General features: G+C 52.2%; 1 protein-coding gene across 1 annotated transcript; it reads right to left on the bottom strand.

Annotated features, from left to right (window-relative positions):
- Positions 1-1,110: 1,110 nt before the first annotated feature.
- Positions 1,111-12,553, bottom strand: GPR4 (G protein-coupled receptor 4). Its single transcript, XM_070387511.1, has 2 exons — positions 12,423-12,553; positions 1,111-3,928 (listed from the first exon to the last, which is right to left on the bottom strand). Exon 2 carries the CDS (start codon positions 3,070-3,072, stop codon positions 1,984-1,986), a length of 1,089 nt encoding a protein of 362 aa, XP_070243612.1. The 5' UTR covers positions 3,073-3,928; positions 12,423-12,553; the 3' UTR covers positions 1,111-1,983.
- Positions 12,554-13,403: the final 850 nt, after the last annotated feature.

The raw sequence follows: 13,403 nt of genomic DNA, 5'->3' as shown, positions 1-13,403 counted from the left end.
TAGGCTTCACATCTCCTTAGCCTGGAGCCTCTTACATACCCAGAGGGGTCAAGGCCTACAGAGCTGGGTGTTTTCCTCCTCCTGCTCTCCAGTCTGGTTCTGGAAGGACAGCCATTCCTGGTTGACCCCTGAGGGCCAGGGGAGGGAGGGGAACGCCGTTAGCCAGGGCAGCAGCCTTGGCCACTCTGGGGCGTGGGAACAGAGGCAGAGGCGGGGAGGGGAAAGGGAACCCAGGATGGTCTCAGCACTGACTCACCGGCTGTGCGACCCTGGGCTAATCACTTGGCCTCTCTGGTGAATAGCGCCTGGGATCATTCCCAGAGTTCCTTCTAATTCAGGTCCTCTGGTCACCCTTTTCCCAGGATGGGCAAGGGACTAGGGTTACACAATCCCACAGGGCCTTGTATTTCTTCCATCATTGGATTCCTTCAAGAGAAATCCGAAAGCTGACACCAATCCTTGCTTGCTCCACCCTGACCCGGGTCCAGCTGTCAGCATCTCCTGCCTGGGCTTCTGGCTTCTGCCTTTACTTCCCATATTCTGTTCCCCACTCAGCAGCCTGGGACTCCTGTTAACATTTAAGCCAATCCCAAATGTTCTTTGCTAAGAGCCCCTCTGTGGTTCCCATCTACCTTGGAATAAAAGGCAAGGCCCTCACATGGATTCACAATGCTCTGGGACATTGGCCCCTGTCCCTACCTGTCTCATCTCCATTCTTAATGTCCTCCCACACCTCTGCTCCCACCACACTGCTGTGTGTACTTGCTGGCCCTCGAAATGCAGGCGCTCTCTTACTCCAGGACTTTCCACCTGTCGTCCCCTCTGCCTGCAGCCCTCTCCCATCTGATCCCTCGCCTCCTTCAGGTCTTTTCTCAAATGCCCCCTTCTCAGCGAGCCCTCCCCACTCTCCTGATCTAGATCAGACTCCATATCATTCTCTGTCCTCTCAATTGGCTTTATCTTGCTCCATTACCCTTACCAATTCCATTTTTTTTTTTTTTTGGCTGCACCACACAGCATATGGGGTCTTAGTTCACCAACCAGGGACTGAACCTGTGCTCCTTGCAGTGGAAGTGCGGAGTCTTAACCACTGGACTGCCAAGGAAGTCCTTTGATTCCAAATTTAATATTTATCTTTATTTACTCATTTACTGTGAGCTCCATGATGGCGGGGCCTGGACTGTCTTGGTCACTGTTTATACTGGCCAGTACAGGTATAAATAAATCTCTCTTGAATGAATGAATACCCTTCTCTTGTCCTAAGCCCTGTTCCCAAGCCTATCCTGCTCCCTGCTCCTCAGATAGTTGGCCAGTGGCCCTTTATTTGGGTTCTGACACACTCCCTCTTCCTCCTCAGGCCTGACTTGGAAAAATCTGTTTATCTCCAAACTCTGAAATATTCTGTCCTGCTCTCTCTCTACTCTATATGACCAGGGGCTTCCCAAGACACAAGTGATTGTTCAATACTCCACTTTCCCCTTGAATCACAGACTTTTACTCCCTTGTTGGAAATAATCCTAACTTCTTTGTCTTTGCCTTTTGGAAACTTAATCTATCGGTCCCCTCCTCTAGGAAGCCCTTTCCATCCCCCAGACTGCAACAGAGGCCCTCTTGGGTTCCCCCGGCCCCTAGGCTCCCCTGTCTGAGCCCTGCCCACTCTGGAGCATCACCCTCCCGGGATAGATCTGTCTCTTCCATTGGAATAGGAGCTGTGAAGACAGAGCCAGGGCCGCCATTTGTCACTGCTGGGTCACTAGCACCACCCAGCACAGGGCTTGGCACAGTTCTACTGAATTATCATGGGGGGTCACGGCAGAGGATGATGGCTGATCAGTGACACATCAGCCTCACTGTTTTCCTATTTTCTTACATTTTATGAATAGTAACAGGGCCTTATTTACATACAATTTGCATACACTGGGCCAGAAGGGAAGGGAGTGGGGGATTAGACCGGAGGAGTGGGGGCTCTGCAGAATTGGAGGTTCACTGTGCCGGGGGCAGCATCTTCAGCTGCACCTGGTCCCCCTGGGCGAGCGGAGCCGCCACCCAGCCGGCTGCCATGGCCTTGGCCACGCTGTTCCTCTTGGAAGTGAGCGGGGTCTCTAGGGTGAGCGAAGCATTGGCCATCTCCTGGGGCTTGTCACTGGCCAGAAAGCGGAGCAGGTGGTGCAGGGCCTTGGCCACGTCACTGCGGGCGCCCTCGTTGACGAGGCAGTAGAGGATGGGATCAGCCACGCAGTTGAGGCTGGTGAAGGCCAGCGAGCTATGATATGCCGAGAAGACACGCTCCTCGAAGCCACAGTCCCGGGGGCGGCGCAGGTAGACGGCGCTCCGCGAGAGCAGGAGCACGTGGTAGGGCGCAAAGCAGACCAGTACAATGGCGATGAGGCTGAGGGCCAGTCTCTTGATCTTGACCTTCTCCTGGCGCTCAGTGGACACGCTGCCCCGCACAGCCCGCAGGATGCCACGGTATGATAGCAGCATGAGCGCCCAGGGGAAGAGGAAGCCCACGAAGACTCGGTAGAGGTTCATCCAGGCCACCCAGCCCTCCATGGGGAACTTCTCGAAGCAGAAGGTGTGGTTATAACGGTCGCGGAAGAGCTCGTCATGGAACAGGGGTGCCGAGTTGGCGCCCAGCTCCGTGGCCCAGACCACAGAGCTCACGGCCACAGCTGTCTTGACACGGCGCAGGCGGGCGAACCGCAGCGGGTGGGCCACAGCCAGGTACCGGTCCACCGAGATGCAGCACAGGAAGGCGATGCTGATGTAGATGTTGGTGTAAAAGATGAACCCGAAGAGCTTGCAAGAGCCAGGGCCGTGGATCCAGTTGTCGTGGTGCAGGAAGTAGTCCACCCACAGTGGCAGCGTGCAGATGTACAGCAGGTCAGCAATGCTGAGGTTCATCAGGTACACGCCCAACTCGTTGCGTTGCCTCACCTGGCGGTAGGCGGCCCACAGGGCCAGGCAGTTGGTGGGCAGCCCCACGCCAATGACGAAGATGTAGAGGGAGGGCGGGAAGAGGTGGTCCATGCGGGAGTCCACGTGGCAGCCCTCCAACGTGCGGTTGCCCATCCTCGGCACTGGGTCTTTCAGGGTGCTTCCCCTGGCCCACGGGGGCTTGGGGCCACGGGGGGCGGGAGGCCATCAGGCCCCCCTGAGCCCCCTCCTTGGAGGCTCAGGGGAACATGGTGGGAGGCAGTTCACGCGGTTAGAGGATGAGGTGGACTGAAAATTGTGGGCCAGACTGGGCAGAGAAGGACAGAGGCTTCAGAGAGAAAAGTTGGAGAAGGGATAGAATTACGACAGGAGGGAGGTTTGGGGGTGGCAGGATTAACAACGAGCTTTGTCAAGGAGGTTTTATAGACCCAACCAGAGTATAAATGGGAGAGTATTGGGGTAACACACGATTGACCAAGGGGAGTGTTTATACGGGAGGTGAAGGCATCAGTGGGCAGTGGTGAGAGACAGAGATTTGTGGAGGATATAGAAAGTAAGCGTGGCTATGCTGAAGTAACAGTGAGGTGAGATGTACTAGAAGACGCAGGAAATGTATGCGGTAGTGTTGAGATAGGGCAGTTCACAGTTTGGGAGCAGAGGAGACTAGGCCAGATGGATGGGGGTGCTGACACCTGACACCTCCTAGGACCCCAGTAAGAAATATGGAAATAAGGGAGGTAACCAAAGAGGCGAAGACTACAAAAAAAGGGGGGTGTCCTATGAGGGATGAAAGAGAGAGAAGACTCAGTCTGGGGAATGTGGGAAGGGTTTTAAAGAAACAGGAAGGTGGTGAGTAAGGGCTCTATCAGCACCAGGTTACCAATACCGGAAATTTAAAGGGACATGGGAGGGGCTCCAGCTTGGTCCTGGTGGGGGCTGAGCAGTTAAGACGAGGTGGCCCTGCTTCACAGTTCAAAGCTGACTGCGGTACCTGTGGGGAAAGAGAACTGTCATGAGAGGTGTCAGGGACTTCCCTCTGCTCCCCACACCCTTCTGTGAGCTCCAGAGGGTAGGCCCCTTAATGATGCTTAATCTAAGCAACAGATCACTGAAAACACAGATTTGAGATGTCAGTTATATTTTTTCCCTAATTGTTTCTTTAAAACTTTCTTCAAGAAACCATATAAAACTGGCACAAGTCTCATATCATGCTTTGGGAAATGCTGAACTAGTCTCACCTATCATATCATAAACATTGAGACAGGGTCCAGAGAGGCTGGGTCACTCCCCTCAAGGATGTACAGCAAGGCAGTGATAGAATCAGCTTCCTACTCTTAACCCAGGGCACTGAATTCTTGACAATGATGATGATGGTAGTGATAATAACAACCAAAGTTTTTCTGAGTCCTATTACATAGCAGATCTTGTCTTTAGCACTTTATGGATGTGAGTTTAAAATTTTCAAGAACCTTATGAGGAAAGTACTGTTACTCCCCTATTTGACAAACTGAGGCACAGAGAGGTTCAGAGACCTATCCAAGGTCCTGATAACGGGAGCGGGGAAAATCTTGGCTTTCGCCTCCTTTCTCCAGCCTGAACGTCAGTTTTCACCCAAGAATAATTGGACAGAAAGGGGCCCTGGTCTGACAGCCCATGGAAGCATAGCTGCAGGGGGCTGGGGCAGGGAAGTTATGAGAACTCAATTGACCAAGGGGGAGCCCTGGGGGCAGTGCCAGGAGTCCCCTCCCTCAGAGACCACCCCCTTCATTGTCTCTTTCCGCTTCCCTCTGACTTCCCTGAGTGAGAGTCTTGGGCCTGTCGTGCCCTGGTCCTGGGGAGATCTTTAAGCACAGGGAAAAAGACAGTGTTGGACCAAGCCCTGGACCACTGTCAGCCCCCAAGAGGATGGGAGTGAAGTCCTGAAGTAGAGGCATCTTTAGAGGCCATTCCATCCAGCGGTTTGCATCAGTTTGTAGGCTGTGGAACCACTTTTTAAAAAAACATATCTCAACAGGAAACCTCATCTAAGACAGTGAAAAGGGGAAGCTACTCTGTGCTCTAGATAAAAGGAGGTGGTGGGAGGAAGTCCACCTCTGAAGAGTCCCCAGGACACATTTTGAAAACCAGTGGTTGACTCAGTAGGACAGATGAGGAAACCGAGGGGCCAAAGAGGGGAAGGGATGAGACCCAAGGCATCCAGCAGGCTCACGGGAACCTCCCCGGTGCCTGAGCAGTGTCTTCCCATGGGAGAGTGCTCTGGGCTCTCCCTAACCTCCACACTAAATTCTGTGCCCACGCGTGTCTCTAAAACCCCGGCCGCTGCCCACTCTGCTCCACCACGACCACTGGCTTGGACCTTATGGTTGAGCCTCCCTGAGGATTTCCTGCCTGCCACTCTGGCTTCCCTCCACTCACTCCCCACGTGGGGCCCCATGTGGCGGCCAGGCAGGTCTCTCTATCATGTCAGTCAGCTCTTGTTATTAAATCCTTCTCTGCTTGAAATCCTCCAATAACTTCCCCATGGACTTGGGACAAAATCCCAAGTCTTTCCCCAGATGACAAGGCACTGCCTGCCCAGCCTCTGCAGCCTAGTTGACTTTCATACCCACCTCTCCCTCCCCCTCAGCAGACTCAAGGCTGGACCTTCTTTCCAGCCTCACCACCTCTGTCCTTCCTTCAGATCTACTTAGGACTAGCTCCTATATCTCCATCACTTCCTCAGGGTGGCCCTCTGTACCCACAGTCCTGCCCACCCACACCCACACACTCTGTGTGGAGGAATTACAGAGATCTTGAGATAGGGCTCTTCTTTTCCAGGAGGTTACATCCTATTTGAGGAGAACTTCAGTTCATCCAACATCTGAGTGCCTCCTCTGTGCCCCGCATAGGACTGAACACTGGAGATAAATATAAATAAGACATGATTTCTGCCATGATAGATGGCTGGTGGGAGAGAGGTACACATGTCTGTGAGGTGCTTTTTGTTAGTTTATTCACAGCTGGAAAAGGTTGTTGTAAAAGTCAAGGCAAGAAAGAGGGCTGAGTCAGGACAGAGGCAATGGCTATGAAGTTGATGTTAAAGGGATAGACTGAATAGATTGGGTACTTGGAAGTTCAAGAAGTGAGGGAAATCTGTCATTATTCAAGGAAATTTAGAAAAGGCACAAATGAAAAATGAAAATATGCTTATCCATAGTCCCAGTGCTTCCTTGGTGGCTCTATGGTTAAAAAAAAAAAAAAATCTGCCTGCCAACGTAGGAGACAAGGGTTCCATCCCTGGGTTGGGAAGATCCCTTGGGAAAGGAAACAGCAACCCACTCCACTATTCTTGCCTGGGGGAAAACCCATGGACAGAGGAGCCTGGCGGGCTACAGTCCGTGGGGTCGCAAAAGAGTCAGACATGACTGAGCAAGAGTCAGACACGACAGAGCGACTAAACAACTCTCTTCACATCACCTTGCATCCTGTTTGTGTCTGCCTGTCTGTCTTGAGTGGATATCTCGGGAGGGCAGGGACTGTATATTGACTGTTGTAGCTCTCGCCAGCACCCAGGACAGGCCCAGCATACAGTAGGCACTCAATAAATGCCTTTGGCTGAGGGAACAGGCATTTGGTCAGCCACTGCTTCCACACAGGCACCACCTCCCCTTGAGGCAGCAGCACCCCCCACTTCAAGCTCCAGCAAGTCCCTGCAGGGTCCCAGAGATAAAGAGATGAGGAAGGAAAAAGTGAAAAGGGCAGGCTCTCTCTGCTGCATAATTGACTTTGAAAGGTCAGGGCTGAGTCCCGCTTAGTAAGTCCTACCCCCTGTGGGGTCCTCCGCAACAGAAGAGCTGCCCCCACCCCAGACTCACAGACACTCCTGGATCCTGTGGAGATGGGAGGGAGGGGGCTTGCTCCCGACTGGAACAGTACAATCCGGTCCCTCCCTTTGAACTGAACCACCCCTCCTCCAGCCCAGAACAAATCACTCAAAACACCTCTCTCTCTCTGCCCTGGGTCTCTCCTTCAGCCTGTAAGACCAAGGGAATTACTTCTCCTTCAGGAGCCTCAATGGCACCCCACTCCAGTACTCTTGCCTGGAAAGTCTCATGGATGGAGGAACCTGGTAGGCTGCAGTCCATGGGGTCGCTGAGGGTTGGACACGACTAAGCGACTTCACTTTCATTGTTCACTTTCCTGCATTGGAGAAGGAAATGGCAACCCACTCCACTGTTCTTGCCTGGAGAATCCCAGGGACAGGGAAGCCTGGTGGGCTCCCGTCTATGGGGTCACAGAGAGTCGGACACGACTGAAGTGACTTAGCAGCAGCAGCAGGAGCCTCAGTTTCTCCTTCTGCATGAAGGGGAGGTGGGACACAACTTTTATATCAGTTGCATCACAGATACAAAAATCTTTGGGACTTCCTGGTGGTCCAGTGGTTAAGGCTCCTGGCTTCCACTGCAGAGGCTGTGGGTTTGATCCCTGATTTGAGGAACTAGGATCCTGTATGCTGCATGGCATGGCCCCTCCCCCACCCCCCCCAAAAAAAACACAGAAGAAAATATCAATTTGATACAAACTTACAGAAAATTGAAGAGGATGAAACATCTCCCAACTTATTCACAGGGAACTATATTCAATATCCTGTGAGAAATGAAATATTTCCTGCCGAATCAGTAAAAGAGGATGTCACAGTCACCAGCAACTTCGGCCACAATGGATGGTGAGCTGGTGAGCCTTGAGGGAACTCAGGAAGGAAAGAATACCTGCCATCTAGCAGCCATCAGACTGCAACCACTCCCCGTGGTGAGTCCCCCCCCACCCCCAAAAAGCTCAGGATGTGAAAACACAGGATACTGGCCCCAGATAGCTGAGGTGCCTATCAAAGGAATGATTTCACTGAGCCCAGACTTTGGCATCTTCCCATAATACAGAGAAAAGCGCTAAATTCCCTCAACTTGGGATATCTGGTTTTCTTTAATTGACAACAATCTTCCGATGTTCAGACTACCCACCCTTTGTTGCAAAACATCTATATAACCTGGCTCCTTGGAGCATGTTTTCTCAGGGTGACTTGAGATGCTATCTCCCAGGCTTGAAGTCCTAAAACTTCCCACCCAGTAAAATGTAACTCTCAACTTATAGGTTATGAATAATTTTTTGGGTGTGAATATTTTCTTAACTCCACATCCGTGACAAACCATAATGGAAAGAATATTTAAAAAACAAGAATGTGTATAACTGAGTCACTTTGCCATGCAGCAGAGATTGGCATAACACTGTCAATCAACTACTGTTCTTGTTCAGTTGCTAAGTCGTGTCCAGCCCTTTGTGACCCCATGGACTGCAGCACGCCAGGCTCCTCTGTCCTCTACCATCTCCTGGCGTTTGCTCACAGTCATGTCCATTGAGTCAGTGATGCTATCTAACAGCGCCAAAATCAACTATACTTCAATTTAAAAAAGAAAATGAATTTTAAAGAAAGAAACAAAATCCTTGGTAGAGGTGATATCATCTATAAATTGTGCAGTGTTTGAACAATTATTACTATTCCACAGGCACTGGGGAGCTGACATGAGAAATGAACCAGTTCATAACGGAAGGAGGCAGTGAGCCTGGAGAAATTCCCTTTGTCCCACCCTCTCAAGAACCCCCCAGTTCTGCTGAGGCTGGGGTGGGTACACAGGCCGGAGACTGATTTCCTGCAGACAAAGGAAATGTACTTCCCATTGCTAATTTCCTCCAGGGGACACTCGCCCCTCCCTCCTCCTCCGGTCCCTCTACTTCAACCCACCTGCTTCTTGGAGGATGCTAGGCGTGGGGGGAGGGGCATTCAACCCTCTCTTCTCCCCTACCTGAGATATGCCCAACATCAACCCCACCACATATAAAGATAGCATGGAATGGCAGACTCTTAGAACTCCACAATGCAATAAACCTATATGCCACAACTGGGGGCACAAGGTTATTTGACTCCTACCTGATACAGACGGGGAAACTGAGGCCCAGGGCCACAAGGCAGTTAGCTGTCTAAGTCACATGACGTGTCAAGGCTGCCTAGATCGCTAGTTCTTAACAAAAAAGAATGTTTTCTCTCTTCCCTCCCTGCACTCTTGTAATTTTTTCTCAAGTCTTTCTGGGGTTCTCAGCCCTCTTTGAGACTCTGCTGAAAACCCCACAGACTCTCTCACCACCAGAAGGCAAGTGATCTCGGGGGTCTTGCATGCCCCTCCATCACCTGACTCCCTTGCCCAGCACTCTCTCCCCCAACCCCACACCCCCGCTCCCTCCTGGTCCCTGCTGGTCCCTCCCAGAGGGCCAGAGAAGAGAGATAAGTTGGGAATGTGGAGCGATAGTGGGGAGACAGAAAGGACTGTCAGACCCCTGACCCCACTTTGCACAGTCTTAGCTGCTCAAGCCAGGCTCCAGAAGCGACTTCTCAGTCCAGCAAGGCTGAAGGCTTGGGGGTAGGGGGTTGAAAGGGCAAGAGGGAGAGGTAATACAGCCCCCGCACCCACTCACCACCAGCCTTGTCCTAGAAGCCTCCAGGTCATCTCTCTCACTCCCCGCTTCCCTCCTCTGAAGGCTCCTGCTCCCCTGTCAGCCCCCTGGGGACCAGTCAGCTCCGGTAGGTCTGCTCATTAGGGGAACGAAATGTGATCACAGAGCCTCGCTCCCCACCTGGCGCCTTGGCGGCTGGCCGGCGAGAACCGGGGACAGTCAGGCCACCGAGACCATTCCACTGGCCCCATTTCTACCGAAGGGATCCCCATCCCCTCCACATATGTCCCCCACACCACCCAGAAGGGACACCAGGGAGGGTCCTTGACTCTACTCTGATGTTCTAGATTCCCAAGGCTCTCAGATCCTCAGATTCTATTGTTAGTCCACGCCATGGTTTACTGTTCTATTATTATAACCTTTTAGAGCTTTACCTTCCTTCCATTCTATTATTATTATTATGGCGGCTTTCCACACCCCTACCCTCTAGGTTTCCAATATCCCAGGAAATTCACATTCCAGGATTCTCAAGTTCTATTGTTAGAACGCTCTATGATTAAAAAAAAAAAATTGTACAACTTTCATAATATATTATTAAACTCTCAGTGATCATTATCTTTGCTCAGCAAACACTTATCTGTATTTCCCCTTTCTTTTTTACAGATATGGTGAACCCCACTTCCTTTTTTCTCCATTTATCTCTTCCGGTTTTTTTTTTTTAACATTCCAGCAGCCTGAAGTTCTAAAATTGTGCAAAATTGTAAAATACTAAGAATTCAATTTTGGCAGGGGGTGGGTAGTCACATTTACCTGGCCCCTAAATTCTCTCCTCCTGGTGGGGACACTAAGAGCCCAGGCTGCCTCTCTATACCTGGCCCAGAAACTTTGTCTCATCCCACCCCACTGGATCACATACTGGCTGAGGCTGAGTTATTATTTGTCTAGACACAAACCAAATTATAGGCCCTGTCCTGCAGGAGCAGTGGGCTTCATGGGGAGGGTCAGGAGACAGAGTCAGTGGGGAGTTAATCGCTGCCCCCTCTCCCCACTTCCCCTCTTCTCTTCCCTCCTTCTCTGAAATTCCACCCCTTCCACTCCAACCAACTCTTATCCCCTCTCCCTCTCCACTACCATGGTTTTAGAATATTTTCTCTCCTCTGCTTCTAAAATTGCTCCCTCCTGGGTTCCAGCCATTCACACTCACCCTGGCATTCTTCCCTGTTGCCTGTGAAGACCTCCTTCCCCACATTAATCTGAGGTAGTAGCAGCAAAAGAAGCCAGTACTTTGGATTTGGGCTTCAGTGGAACCGGAGTCCCAACCCAGCCTGAAACTGACTCACCTTGGGGACTTCTACACTTGGGCCTCAGTTTCCCCATCTCTGAAATGGGGGTTTAGTCTAGCTGGCTCTGACAGCACTTTTGAGCTCTCGACTGCGACCACTGAAAACTGCCAATATTCCAAAGCCCATCTTTTTGGACTGAAGGATTCAAATACCCCAAGACCTTTAACTTGAAGGTTTGAGCTCTCCCAATCCTCCTTTCAGATCATTCTCACATACTTGGGTCCTTTCATGCAAAGACTTCACATTCAAAACTGATGATACTGTAATTAAAAAAAAGAGTTCACTAACTTCTTGATGCTATGATTCCCAGAGTTTTGGAGCTCCCCCCGCCAAAAAAAACCCATCAATCTCTCTCATTTTCTCCTACTGAAACCCCGCCCAGAGAGGACAACCTCCCCATCCTCACCCCAAACCTGAAGTCAAGCTCAACCACAGAGACAGAGTTGGGGGGCCCTTGGTGAATTCTTCCCCTGTGGTTTAGCCGTAAAGAATCTGCCTGCAGTGCAGGAGAAGCAGATGCGGGTTTGACCCCTGGAGGGGAGGATCTCCTGGAGAAGAAAATGGCAACCCACTCCAGTATTCTTGCCTGGAAAATCCCATGAACAGTGGAGCCTGGCGGGCGGGGACAGTCCACGGGGTCGCAGAGTTGGCCACAACTGAGCTCGCAGGGACACACTGGTGAGTTCAGGAGAGGTGTGGCTGGTGGAGGGCCCTGGTGGGGGGTGATGAGGGGTGCGGCCCCCATCATCTTCATCTCTGCCCTCCAGAAAATCCCCCAGCCCTCATCCCACCTGAGTATATATGACATTCATCCCACAGTCGATGCCTCACAGAAATTCCAGAGCTGTCCTTCAGGGTGCTTGGGGGGGCGGGGGGCGGGGATGAAGCCGAGACAATAAGGAGTTAATGGGTGACCCAGCCAAATCCTGGACTGCAGGAAGTTGGGGAGGAAGTTCACCCCCTCCCCCAGCCAGGAATTCCTGAAATTGGAGGGTGGGGTGGGTGCGACCTCCAGAGCAGTGGGGTGACTCTGTTAAGGGGGAGCCCAGGTCACAGGGGTACTCAAAGTCCACCTGCCCCAGGTGGTAATCCTATTGCCCCCTACCCGACTCCCAAGAAGACCCTCAGCCCAGGGGAAAGTTGGAGAAGGATGACGACGGAGTGAAGTTGCCAGAACCGGGTCTAAGATACATGGAGACAGAAACAGAGGGATACAGAGAGATACAGAGACAGGAAGAAAAAAGGCAAAGAGATGCCCAGAAACGGGGAGACGGAGGTAGAGAGATCCGTATAGACTGAGAGTTCATCAAGACCCAGGGATCCAGGCAAACGGAGTGACAGAGAGACACGGAGAGGCAGAGATAAAAGATATCAACACAGAGACATCGAGATGGCTAAGGAGAGACACGAGCAGAGGAAGAGGGACCGCAGATCCAGAGAGACATCAGAGACAGACAGAGAGATGGAGACAGACCCAGAGACAAAGTCAGTCGCGGAGACGCAGGGAGAGCCAGCCCCAGAGAGGGGCGGGGACCGAGGCCACGCGGGAGACTGAGGCAGCGGACGGACGCGGGGACGCAAAGCCCGCGAGGGGCGCGGGGAGGAGCGGCCGCCGGCGGCCGCGGGACCTGCGCGGACCGGGGAGAAACCGGCGCCTACCTGCGCGTGGCGGCTGGACGGGGCGGGCGGCGCCTCTCCCTGCGGCTGGGGGATCCGGGATCCGCGGCGGCGCAGGGACCCGGCGGCGACTCCTCCCGGCCCCGGGCCAGAGCCACCAGCTGAGGCCCCGCCCCGCCCGGACCGGGCCCGCCCCCGTTAACCCCTCCATTGTCGCTCCCCCTTAACCCCTTCACCCCACTGCTTTCCAGCTCTGGAGAAACCTCACCTGCTGGTGAAACACCCCCGAGTCCTTCAACGTCCCCAGCCTGGAAGCCTCCATCTCATAAATTCCTTTGCTTACCCTCCCTCCAACCCCGCACTCCAACTAGATCAAGCCTGAAGCTATGGGGAGGTGTGGGACGGGGGTTTAGGGAGACCCCAGACCTAAGTCATTAACTTTTTGGTCATTGCACTCCCACTTCCCCAAGGGAGAGAATGAGGGGTCTGTTAGTTCCCCATGCCCATGGTCAGGGCCACCCCTGGAAGGAATCTCTCCTGGGGTTTCCAGCTCCAGCCCTGCCTCTTGGCCAGACTTAGGCTGGTGACCTCTGTGTGCCTCCGTTTCCTCTTCTGATGCTGTGGTCTCTCACAGTCCTTTTATCAAGAGGACGTCATACTATAAAGTCTGTAAAACATGACCCGCCCCCCCTCCCCCCGCCACGACCTTCTTTCGCCCTGCTTTATTTGCTTTTCCCCATAGAAAGTGTCCTAACAGTCTGTGTATTCCACTTTTTTGGTTGTTTTTCTAAATATCTGCCTTCCCACTAGGAGGAGTGTCATTTTTCTGTTGGGTTACTTTACTACACGATACATGTGCAATACACGTTGTTTTCAAGGAGTAAATACATGAATGTTAAGTGCTGCAAAAGTATTTGCTGATTTTTATGTTATCATCATGTCCTTCATAAACTGATCCATTCTTAGGCGAAGCACTTTGGACAGACCTGGGATGTAACACTCAAAAGTGACAACTAATAAAAA

The sequence above is a fragment of the Bos mutus genome, chromosome 18 (genome assembly GCF_027580195.1).
Source record: "Bos mutus isolate GX-2022 chromosome 18, NWIPB_WYAK_1.1, whole genome shotgun sequence".
In the NCBI taxonomy this organism is placed as follows: domain Eukaryota; kingdom Metazoa; phylum Chordata; class Mammalia; order Artiodactyla; family Bovidae; genus Bos; species Bos mutus.
This window is presented reverse-complemented; position numbering and strand designations above follow the sequence as displayed.

What these genes read in the sequence shown, in the direction of transcription:
- GPR4 (XM_070387511.1), bottom strand. Translation starts at nt 3,072, where the DNA reads ATGGGCAACCGCACGTTGGAGGGCTGCCACGTGGACTCCCGCATGGAC.